This window comes from Bos taurus, chromosome 11 (assembly GCF_002263795.3).
Source record: "Bos taurus isolate L1 Dominette 01449 registration number 42190680 breed Hereford chromosome 11, ARS-UCD2.0, whole genome shotgun sequence".
In the NCBI taxonomy this organism is placed as follows: domain Eukaryota; kingdom Metazoa; phylum Chordata; class Mammalia; order Artiodactyla; family Bovidae; genus Bos; species Bos taurus.
The window spans coordinates 37,734,040-37,746,630 of record NC_037338.1 but is presented as its reverse complement, the minus strand read 5'-3'; the positions used below and the strand labels follow the sequence as shown (position 1 = coordinate 37,746,630).

At 36.5% G+C, this 12,591-nt stretch overlaps 1 protein-coding gene across 4 annotated transcripts in view; it reads left to right on the top strand.

The window, feature by feature from the left end:
- RTN4 (reticulon 4) overlaps positions 1–12,591 on the top strand; it is a 74,508-nt gene that overhangs the window by 49,900 nt on the left and 12,017 nt on the right. For all 4 annotated transcript variants that reach the window (XM_005212571.5, NM_001113221.2, NM_001075138.2 and 1 more), the window contains 2 exons: positions 7,961–8,168; positions 11,402–11,540. In XM_005212571.5, coding sequence (XP_005212628.1) covers positions 7,961–8,168; positions 11,402–11,540 — 347 coding nt within the window. The remainder of the gene's footprint in view (positions 1–7,960; positions 8,169–11,401; positions 11,541–12,591) is intronic.

The following is a 12,591-nucleotide window of genomic DNA, read 5'->3' as shown; positions in this document are numbered from 1 at the left end:
TCTTAATTTTGGTTTCTCAAGAATATAGAGGCCATTAAACTCTTCCTTCATAAACAGCAGTCCTGAAGTGATTGCAGACGAATCCAAAATTAACATTTTAGAGATCTTGTAGTTCATATTTAAAGATGTCCTTTAATTTGAAAACATTAAACTCTTTAATTATTCTTAGGAATAGAAACTTGTTAATCTGGTCATTATTCAGACAGTGCAGGAAATGTTAGTGAAGCAGGTAATATAAAGATTAAAGGCATTTAGCAGTCTTTCAGGATCTAGTAAGGAGAGAAAAGCCTGTAAGACAGTATTTACTGTTTTATAAGTTATCTGAAAGCATCACTGTTTTTTACTTAAAAGTGTAGATATCTGATAGTTTAAATAAACAAATGTTAAATCCAAAGCATAGTAACATTTTTTGAACAATTAGAATTACCGCATGCTTTAAACTGGCATAAGTATGCTTTCATTCTAATCACTAATATTTACTGAAGGGTTTTTTGTTTGTTTAAATTTTTTAATTAAATATACAACATTGATTTTTAGTGTATTTCCAGAATTGTGCAGCCATCACCATTATTTAATTTCAGAACATTTTCATCCCCACCGTCAAAAAAATCTTAAACCCATCATCAGTCATTCCCAGTCTCTGCTCCCAGTTCTTGGCAACCACAAATCTGCTTTCTGCTTCTATAGAATTGCCTATTCAAGACACTTGATGTAAACAGAACCGTACAACTGTGTAACCTTTTGTGTTTGGCTTCTTTAGCTTAGCGTAATATTTTCAAGATTCATCCATGTTGTTGCATGTTATCAGTACTTCATTCCTTTTTATGGCTGAATAATATTCTGTCATATGAATATTTTGTTTATCCATTCATCAGTTCAGTTCAGTTGCTCAGTCGTGTCTGACTCTTTGTGACCCCATGAATCGCAGCACGCCAGGCCTCCCTGTCCATCCCCAGCTCCCGGAGTTCACTCAGACCCACGTCTATCGAGTCAGTGATGCCATCCAGCTCATCCTCTGTCGTCCCCTTTTCCTCCTGCCCCCAATCCCCCCCAGCATCAGAGTCTTTTCCAGTGAGTCAACTCTTCTCATGAGGTGGCCATAGTACTGGCCATTCATCAGTTGACAGATATTTGGATTGTTTCCTCTTTGGGTTACTATGAGTAATGCTGCTGTGAACGTTTGTATACATAGATTTTTCTAGTCTTTTGAATGGCAATTCCTAGGAGTGGAATTGCTTTGTCATATGGTAACTCTCTGTTCAACTTTTTGAGGGATTGCCAGTTTTTCACCATTGCTGAATTTTATATTCCCATCAGCAATGTAAGAGGATTCCAGTCTTTTACTTCTTGCCAACATTTGTCATCTGCCTTTTTTATTTTAGCCAGCCTAGTGTGTCTGAAGTGATATCTGGTTGTGGTTTTGGTTTGCATTTCTCTAATGATTAATGACACCTTTACATTGCTTACTGGCCATATTCTTTGCAGAAATTTATATTCAAATCCTTTGCCAATTTTCAGCTGATTTGTCTTTCTATTGTTGAGTTGTAAGAGTTTCTTAAATATATTCTGAAGTCAAGTCTTGTATCAGATGTTTAATTTGTAAATACTTTCTCCTATTCTGTGGTTGAATATTTACTTTGATAATGTCCTCTAAAGCACAGAAGTTTTTAATTTATTGAGGTCAATTTATTACTTTTTTTAAACTGTTGCTGCTATAAGGAAACATTGCCTAATCCAAAATCATGAAGATTTATACTTATTTTTTTCTTGTAAGTTTTGTACTTTAAACTCTTCAGGTCTTTAATCCGTTTTGAGTTGTATATGGTGTAAGGTATGGGTCCAACCTCAATCTCTTTGAAGTTAAATGTCCAGTTGTCCTAGCGCCACTTGTTGAAAAAACTGTTCTTTCCCCCATTGAATGTCTTTGCATCCTTGTCAAAGATCACTTGACCATAATGTAAGGGTTTATTTCTGGACTTTTAATTTTATTCCATAATCTATCTATCTGTCCATCCTTATGCAGCTACCAAACTGATTACTGTAGCTTGTTGGAAGCTTTGAAAAAGGAAAGCTCCAACTCTCTTGTTTTTCAAAATTGTTCTGGCTATTCTGGATCTCTTGCATTTCCATAGGAATTCTATAGTTGGCTTGTCAGTTTTTTCTAAAAGGCAGCTAGGATTTTGATAGAGATTGCTCTGTAGATCAATTTGAGGCGTATTCCCATTTTTATAATAATGCCTTTTAATCTGTAATCATGGGCTGTCTTTCTATGTATTTGTCTTTAATTTCTTTCAACACTTGTAGTTTCAGTTTCTAAGTCTTTTGTTCTGTTTAAACTTTTTGATGCTATTGTAAATGGAATTCTTTTCTTAATCCATTTTCAGATCATTTACTGCTAGTATAGAAATACAATTGATTTTTTATATATTGATCAATATGTGTGTGTGTGTGTGTGTGTGTGTGTGTGTGTGTGTGTGTATCCTACAACCTTTCTGGACTTGTTTATTAGTTTGTTGCTTTTTTGGTGGATTCCTTAGGATTTTCCACCTGTAACACTGTCTTATTTGCAAATAGAGATCGTTGAATTTCTTCCTTTACTGTCTGGATACCTTTTATTTTTTTTTCTTGACTGCCCTACCTCCATATCTCCAGGACAGTGTTGAATATAAGTTGAAAGAGGAATATCCTACCCTAGTTCTTGGCCTTAGGGGAAATGCTTTCAGTCTTTCACCATTAAGTATGATGTTAGTTGTGGGTTTTTTGTAGATAACCTTTATCAGCTGGAGGACATTCCTTCCATTCCTATTGTTAGTTTGTATTTTTCTGATGAAAAGGGTCTTGGATGTTGTCATATGCTTCTTTGTTGTGATCATGTGGGGTTTTGTCCTTAATTCTTTTAATATGGTATATTATTGATGGGTTTTCATATGTTGAAACCAGCCTTGTATTCCTGTGATAAATACCACTTGGCCATGGTATGTAACCCTTTTAATGTGTTGCTAGATTTGGATTGCTCATACCTTGTTGAGGATTACTATATCTGTATTCATAAGGAATCTTGGTCTGTAGTTTTCTTGTGATGTGTCTGCCTGATTTTGGTGTCAGGGTTGAACAAACATCTAAATTAACTAATGGATATAGTGCATACATTTCTTGATGGATATTAGAAGCAATAGTATTTGAATATATTTCTCAAGAAGGAAAGGATTTTGAAAAAATTTTATGACTCCCTCCATTGAGAATCACCAATACTGGATAAACTTCATCTTTCAAAGTTTTTTCATTAAAACCAATTTAAGGAATCTGTGAAACTAGAAATACTGGTGAATATCAATTAAAATTGTACCCCTCTTTGCTAGAAACTGTATTTTTTTCATCCTTGCAGCTTCATTAACAATCTGTTAAATTCCTTTACAAAAAAAGATTGAAACCCTTCTATACTTGGCACCATGACCATGGCGACCACGCGGATTGCTTCTCAGACCTTCCTGTAGGGTATATTGCTTTTGTCTTACATTTGCCTGTCAGTACCTAGTTGTCGCGTCTCTCTTGACTCTTCTGCCCTTTGTTCCTCCTCATCACCAGGGCATCTCTGGGACTTATTTCCACATGACTCTCATCAAATCTGCTTTGAGAGCTCTTATATAGCTATTTGCATATTTTCACACAGTATATATAGACTTGCAGACAAGATCTTCAGAGCTCTTCCATTTCTTGAAAAGATCTCATTTTTAGGAACCATTTGATAGGTAGAAAGGAAGCAGTAGGTTATAGTTTACTGTACTTGCATGCAGTTAGGTTAACATTAGGCAGCAGTCACTGAATATCACTGGATCATATACATGACTTCTCATATCATTAGCTTAGAGGAAATTGGCTTGATTCAGCCCAAAGCACCAGAACTTTAACTATGAGCTGTATGTAAATATTAATATTGAGGTATCAGGGAGGGTATTTTCTTCCCAGTAGGAAAGCCTACTGGGAGAACCACATTTGTTATAAGATTCTCTAGTGGTATCAAACAGGAATAGAAAGGGTGTATTTTTGGTAAATAAGTAGTAATTCATGCTTCCCTCAAAAAGGGACAATTTCAGGTGGCATAAAAGGGAATGGAGCAAATTAAGTTCATAACAGTTCAACCCAGAGATAAAAACTGTTAACTAGATAGCCTTTCAGACTTCATGCTGCTGCTACTGCTGCTAAGTCCCTTCAGTTGTGTCCGACTCTGTGCGACCCCATAGACGGAAGCCCACCAGCCTCCCCCGTCCCTGGAATTCTCCAGGCAAGAACACTGGAGTGGGTTGCCATTTCCTTCTCCAATGCATGAAAGTCAAAAGAGAAAGCGAAGTTGCTCAGTCATGTCTGACTCTTAGCGACCCCATGGACTGCAGCCCACCAGGCTCCACTGTCCATGGATTTTCCAGGCAAGAGTACTGGAGTGGGTTGCCATTGCCTTCTCCATTCAGACTTCATAGTTAACACATTTTTAATAAAAGTCTGAGCCTTTAATTTGGCATCATGCATGAAGAGGGTGAGTTTTATCTGTGGAAGCCTATGTTAAAAATTCATGTTCACCACTTACTAAATGATCTGGGTCTTGCTTTTCTTGTCTAAAAGCCTGCCTCATAGAGTTTTAATTGAAAGAGATAATGTCTATAGACAGTATTTGATCTAAGTGCCCAGTAAATGCTGACTCAGGAAATAAAGGGATATGTGGAGAATGTAGATTGGCAACGTGGGAGACATTTCTTAGGTGTAAAAAGTCTGTAGCTTCTCAGTCTTTTTCTTTTTTTAGCTCCTCTCATACTGTTGTCGTAATGGCATAGTTTATAATGGCTTGGAAAATTATAGGAATGTGAATTTGTTTTCCTAAATCTTTAATAATGTTTGACCAAAAGGAATGTTCATTTAAAACAACTGATAAAAATAAAAATATTTAAGCTTCTCACCCCCTAGTAAATCTAGATCAAAAAAGAAAGCAGATATTTTAAATTTTTATCTCGCGCAAACAATAGAACATAAAATCTGACTAATTTGGACACACTGATTGGGAATTTGAATGCAGGATTGATGTGTATCTTTGTACTAACTGTGAATCCTGTTTGTTTCTGTGAGTCTACAGAAAGTAGAGCCTCATCCAGAGTTATACAGTGCTGAGGATGTGGGTACCAGGGTGTGGGTTTCTTGAGTCCTTGTTCCTGGTACTTCTTTCCACCACAGCCATCTATACAGCAATCAGAGACTACTAATAAATAATTCTTATCTAGTCATTGAAACTGTTTGGACAGTAACTCTTGTTTTATTATGTAACTTGATTTGACGTTAATATATGTTGTATATACCTCTAAGTCTAATGGTAAGAAATAGTGAGGATATCTGCATTTATCTTTTATCAACAATAGTTGATTTGAGGGTTAATAAGTGTTCTGGAGCACGTTGAGGATCAGACATTTTTACAAAGGAAGAGGTGTTTTTTTTTAATATAAAAATAGATTTGGGGTGTTTACTTGCTCATTCATTTAGGTTATCAACTTGTATTTGCTCTGTAATGATGAAAACTTAAGTATGTTTTAAAATCCTTTTCTGGTGATTTATAAAGTGATATGTTTGTGATATAACACAGCAATGTGTGCTAAGTTGCTTTGGTCATGTCCAACTCTTTTCAGCCCTATGGACCATAGCCCACTAGGCTCCTCTCCATGGGATTCTCCAGGCAAGAATACTAGAGTGAATTGCTGTGCCCTCCTCCAGGGGATCTCCCAACCCAGGGGTGGAACCCAAGTCTCTTACATCTCCTGCATTGGCGGGCGGGTTCTTTACCAGTAGTGCCATCTGGAAAGCACTAGGTTGACATTTTCTTTTTTTCTGTGTATTTATTATTTAAAAACCTGAATAAGAAGGTGATAATGATTATGGTGGCATTTATACTAATAACAAAAATAACAGCTTTGACATTTATTAAGAAATACTTATTTTATGCTGTATACTATATTAAATGTATTCTATTCATTATCTTACTGATGAAGAATTTTGTTAATTCATTATCTCACTTAATCCTTACAACATCTCAGTAAAATCAGTAATGATCTCAGTAAAATCATTCCTATTTGTATACATATTTTATAGAGGAAGAAGGTGAAGTGTAGAGTGATCTAATGACTTACCTGAAGTCACGTAACTAGTATGTTATGGAATCAGTGTTTGAGTCTAGGTGGTTCAACTCTGGAGTCTTAAGTGCTTTGTCTGTGTAAGTTCTGTTGTGCACAGGGGGCGCCTCCAGGAAAGAATGTTACCAAAGGCTAACTTTGTTACTGCTTTCCTTACCCTCTTGCTGAAAGAAAGAAAACTGCACTGGTTATTAGGATTGTTGCTAGCAGAGACTCACAATGAGCCCTGTCCCTGTAGGTTTTCTAGATGCCTACCCATTCTTCAAGACTCAGCTTGATATCTGCCTCTTTCACAAAGTCTTTTAAAATTTCCTCTAGTCTTTTTCCTTTTCTAAATTCTCACAGTGGTATGGTATTTGTTTTAAAATTTACTGATACTGTTTTTATGTGTCTTATCTTTCTAGAATTATAGTGTTTTAGAGTTGGACAGGGCTTAAAGAAAAACCCATGGCCCCATTTTCAGGTCTTTAAATTCATTCTACTAGGTTGAGTTGTTTTTGTTTTTTAACAGTATCAGCTCAGTGAGTGAGTGCTGAATGTCAGAAAGCTGTTAGCATTGCTGTTATTTAGTGTTTGTTATTCATGGTGCAGATGCAGTATTTCAAGTTCTGATCAAGTCACAGTTGTGCTAGTATATTGGCATAGTAGTAGAAACTAGTTGAATAGAACAAAACTGATGTGGGTGTTTTAGGCAGAGTTGAGGAAACTCGAAATAGAGAAACTTTAATAAATAGTTGAAATCAGAGTTTGAAAACAAAGCTGTAAATCATATATAGGATGTTAATAGCATTCAAATCAGATCATATTTAGGAGTGTGGAATAAATGTTCCTTAAACATAATAAATGTTGAACCCCTGGTATGTGTAGCACACTTATGGGCATTTAAAATATCTTAATCAGTACTCATTTACTAACAGGAATTTAGGGCTTCATAATAATATCTAACATTTTGTAGTTCATATACATAAATTTTCCCACAAAAGTACCCTTAACACTAAAGGAAGTTCAAACACATTAGAGGACCTGGGGATCAAGACTGAAGTAGCCCCTAGATGTGATTTTTCTTTATTGCCTCCTTCATCTTAAAAATTAACTATTTAAAAATGTACTCGAGTGTATCCATATTTATTTTACTATAAGAATGCTCCCCGATCCCAACTGTCCACAATCCAGAAAGGGATGAACTATGTTTGGCCTGTGAGTTCAAGAGCTCTTGGGCCTCCTGCAGAGGAGGGTTGTACATAATTATGTTCTCCTTGGGTTGTACATAACCTGATCCTGAGACCACAGGCCCCTGGTTATTCGATCCCCACGGTGGCCTGTGACCATGGACCAAGAGCAGACTTGCTAGGTTAGGCTTTGTCCGACTCCTTACTATTAATAAACATTATATAATAGTGTAACATGTTTTTTTCTTTGACACCTAAAGTTTTATGGCATTGCATTTACCTGCTCCTAGAGGAAAATAGCTTTCTGGGTAGTGTAAAGGCTATTTCCCTCTGTTATTAGCTTTGTAGGAAATGTTTGTTTCAGTGATAGCCAGGTTAGGTTACAGTTTTGTGAAATTTCTCAGAGATCTCTTAAAAGCAGAGCCATGAAACTCACTTGTTTAGTTTTTAGTAAAGTTTTAATTTCTTAGCATGTTTTGAGTTAGTAGTTTTTCTGTGTTAAGATATTTTTTCTATTATTTGAATATACATATATATACACTTAAGGCCTTTTTACTTTTGTAGGTAAATAAAAATGGGTAAGGTAATGTTCTAATTTCAGATCTCTTCTTTTTACATCTTTAGTTGTTGACCTCCTCTACTGGAGAGACATTAAGAAGACTGGAGTGGTGTTTGGTGCCAGCTTGTTCCTGCTGCTCTCGCTGACAGTATTCAGCATTGTGAGTGTAACGGCCTACATTGCCTTGGCCCTGCTCTCTGTGACTATCAGCTTTAGGATATATAAGGGTGTGATCCAGGCTATCCAGAAATCTGATGAAGGCCACCCATTCAGGTGAGATGTCTGGAAAACAAGGCACACGTTGGCAGCACTACAAACAGTCTCAGTATTGACTCAGACTAATTTCTGCTATTTGTAGAGCTACAGGCATGCTTTTTTTTTTTTTTTTTAACTGCTAAAAGATAATTGCAAATTTTTGCTAAAAAGCTATACCAGAAGCATCTGCTTTTGGGATTTCCTAATGGTCATTTCATAGGCTCCTGATGGAAAAGCCTGGGTTTATGTATCATTAGCCGTAGCCTAACTCCACTACATGTTAGTAATATTTACTTATTAGAAGTAGGTGTTGGTTACCTAATTTTACTTTTAAGGAAGCTATATCTTGTTAACATGTTTGGGATTGGCGAGAGTTATATTTTCTTTATTGATTACTTTTTATGCTGATATTATGCTTTTCCATTGTGCTTCCTCACTATGTCTATGTCTTTTCTTACCATTCTTTCCTGTTCTATCTTGTTTCTTCTCCTCCTTCCCTAAGGCATTACTTTGGTATTATCCTTTATTTCACCATTTTCTTGTCTGTAAATTATCTTCTTACCTTATTTTGACAAGTACACCAGCATTATATCTCTGGTTGCTAATGGGGTGGACACACCTCAACTTGGATCTTCTGATCTCACTTCATACTCAGCACTTTCCCCACCCTCATCCCCTCCTTTAAAAATTGAGGTAATTCACATACCGTAGAATTCAGTGGTTTTCCATATATTCATGGAATTGTACAACCATCACCATCTCATTCCAGATATTTTCGTTATACTCAAAAGACATTTTGTCCCTATAGCTGCTCCCCATGTGGCCCCTGACAGCCACTAAATTTTCATATTTTTCAATGAGTCTTTTATCTCAGACTTACCAGTTTCTATCACTTAACACCCCTGTTGTCCTAATTTCAGGTTCCCAGTTTTCATGAGACTCTATGAGACTAGACATTACTACATTTTACAGAGGAAACAGTGAATTCAGTAATACGAAATTGCAGTTTCAAAACAGCAGTTATATCACGCCACAAGTCATAAAGGAGTATGATTTTTAATTAGTTACACTGAAATATATAAAAACATTGTCAGGCCAACAATTCTAAATTATCTATAAATTTTACATATTGTTTGATTTAACGAAGACTTTTAAAAGAAATTAACGAAACATTATCATTAGCTCAAAGGTCTTTTATAGTAATAAATTCAGCTAACATGCCAATTTAACCACCTTTTGGACAGTTTTCCAAGTTCTCCAGTCACATTAGTAAAGTTAATATCATATAGTTGATATGTAATACCTGTGGTCTTTGGGAAAGAGTGACAGCTGTGCTGCCATTGCAGTAATAGCACATAAATGCCAGGTGGATGAATGTAAATATCTTCCGGTGCATGCCTTTGGGCCTGCTGGGCAGACGTCTTGTCTTGAGCAGGAACAAAAGCAGTGGTACAGAGAAACAGAATACAGCTAAGTCATATCAGCCACTTCTCTATATTTCTTAAAACTGCATTAATAAATTTTTGCTGGTTTAAGGGTTAGGTGTGAATGTGTGACCATTTTTAACTTGATAATAATAACTTGCTATTTGTTGGCCAATAAATAATGATGGACTGGGAAGCCTGGTGTGCTGCAGTCCATGGGATCACAAAGAGTTGGACACGACTGAGCAACTGAACTGAAATAGTAGTTGTCCTGTGCTAGACATTGTACTAATAAAGGTAATGTTCTAGTCCTTGACAGTTTATACTGTAGTAGAAAAAATGTACAAGTATACACACGTCTATATTTCAGGATGGATATGATAATTACTATAAGAAGAATACAAAAGAAAGAATTATTTGAGTTACATAGTAGGGTGGTGGAGAGGCTTTCATGTATGGGTGGGATTTGAGGTGGTGCTGACTGACTTGGGTGTGCCCTCGCTAGAGGTGAGAGGAGAGCGCTGTGGATGGGGAGAGAGCATGAGGAACAAAGCCTCCCATTAAGGTAAAGAACGTTTGATGAATAGCTCAATTTTGAACTACAGCAGAGCAATGAGAAAGAAGATTGGAAACATTCAGGGTTGGAAAGTCAGAATCATAGAATGTTTGAGTTTGAATGGATTCAGAAGTCTGTTTCTCTAATTTTGCAGAGTTGGAACCATGACCCAGAGAAGTTACATGCCTTTGCAAGGTTAAATACCTAGGTGGTATCAGGTCTTCTGATTCCTGAGTTCAGCCTGAATAGCACTATCTAGTATAGCTCAAAAAAAAAAAAAAGAAAAGGAATCCAAATAAATCCACTTAAATTATAGTGATGGTATAGTGAATAAAAACAAGGAGATATATTTGGGCATATGGCAGGAGTAGAACTAGGAGACAAGGAATTACTAGAGAGGACTGTAATTTCCAGTGTAACTAGCATCCTCAGACATGGGGAGTTTTTGAGAGGGACTGGATAAGGAGCTGCTTCCAACAGATAAGAGAGAATAGCACTTCTGATTGCTCCAAGATGTTTGAAACAATAATGAAACAATTCCTGCTGACTTGACTAGTTTTCCCCATTACAGTTGTCTTCTTAAATTTGACAATTCCAGCTATTTCATTATAGATTGGAGCACCTGATTGAACAGTCCGGGGGTTGATTTATTGGTGTTTTCATTCCAGTATTCTTGCCTGGAAAATCCCATGGAGGGAGGAACCTGGTAGGCTACACAGTCTGTGGGGTCCCAAAGAGTCAGACCCAACTGATCAACTTCACTTTCACTTTCTTTCCCCTAAAGATTAGGCAAAGTGAGTGTAATTATTTGGAAATGAATAGGATCTTTGTTAGGAAAACTTGATAACATTTTGTCCACCTGAAAAAACCATATCCACAATAATAACTACATTAATTGAGTGCTTCTTTGTCCTTGATTGTGTTAATAAGCACTTTACTCATTGAAATCTCAAGATAATCTCTGTTGTATAAATGAGGAAACTGATTTAAAGGGATGACTAAATAACTTATAAAGTTACACAGCCAGGTAAGTGGCAGAGCTTAACATTCAAGCTCAGATAGGTCTGACTCAAAGCATATACCTGCCTTATCAATCAAACACCCCATGCTTGGGGAGTTTTTACATTGTGCTTATTAATTTGGAAGGAGTACACTTCTATAGTAAAATATTTTATTAATGTGCTCCTTTATGGATATCTACTTGCCAATTGATTGACATTCACAAAAAATTATTCCAGTCAGTGACAGTTAAGGTGTGTCTTCTTTTCTAGGGCATATTTGGAATCTGAAGTTGCTATATCTGAGGAGTTGGTTCAGAAGTACAGCAATTCTGCTCTTGGTCATGTTAACTGCACAATAAAAGAACTCAGACGCCTCTTCTTAGTTGATGATTTAGTTGATTCTCTGAAGGTAAGTTTATTTGCTTTCCATTTTTTGACATACCCAGAATTTAACATTGAAGTTAAGAGAGTAAAACTCTGTTTTCTATATTAAAGTAAATGATAAAGATGTAATGAAATCATTACTGTAAACTTCTGTTCTGAAATTCAGAATCAAATAAAATATTTAAGATGGAGGAAAGGCAATTGCTTTTTAAGGGAAAATGTTATAAATTCTTAAGTTTTGGAAGTCATAAAGATTAAAAATGAGAATTTTGGCTGTAAGAATAAAGATTATCTAGTAGATTTAATGCCAAATATTATTTCATCTGGTTTGACTTTCAGAATCCGGCACTTAATTTCTTAGCTTGTGTGTAATTCATATATACATATAAGCTATTTCATATTCCTACACTTTTTTTGAATGTTTTCTTGAAAAGTGTTAATATTCTGAAACACTTCAACTAATCATCAGTTGGTAATCTTTGGAATTTAGTTTTTGGATCTTGCTACATAGCAGCTATTAGTCTCACCTTGTAAGTAAGCTTGCCAGAGTTCAGACTGACTCTAAATGAGCACTAAATTGGTCACATAATTTGAACCCCAAGAACTGGGACTACAGTACTTTTCCCTTGTGTAGAACCTACTGTCTGTGTTTTGTATAATGGCACCCCACTCCAGTACTCTTGCCTGGAGAATCCCATGGACAGAGAAGCCTGGTAGGCTGCAGTCCATGCCATTGGTCTCGAAGGGTTGGAAACGACTGAGCGACTTCACTTTCACTTTTCACTTTCATGCATTGGAGAAGGAAATGGCAACCCACTCCAGTGTTCTTGCCTGGAGAATCCCAGGGACGGGGGAGCCTGGTGGGCTGCCGTCTATGGGGTCGCACAGAGTCGGACACGACTGAAGCGACTTAGCAGCAGCAGTAGCAGCCTGTGATTTAAGACAGACTTGTTTCCTATCTAAGCCTGGGTAGAAATGTACTATGGTAGTAATTACCACAATTTCTCTTTTCCAAGAGATATGTACAAGTTTGCAGTTTGTGCAAACTAAGGATGTCATAGCAATAGGACGATTGG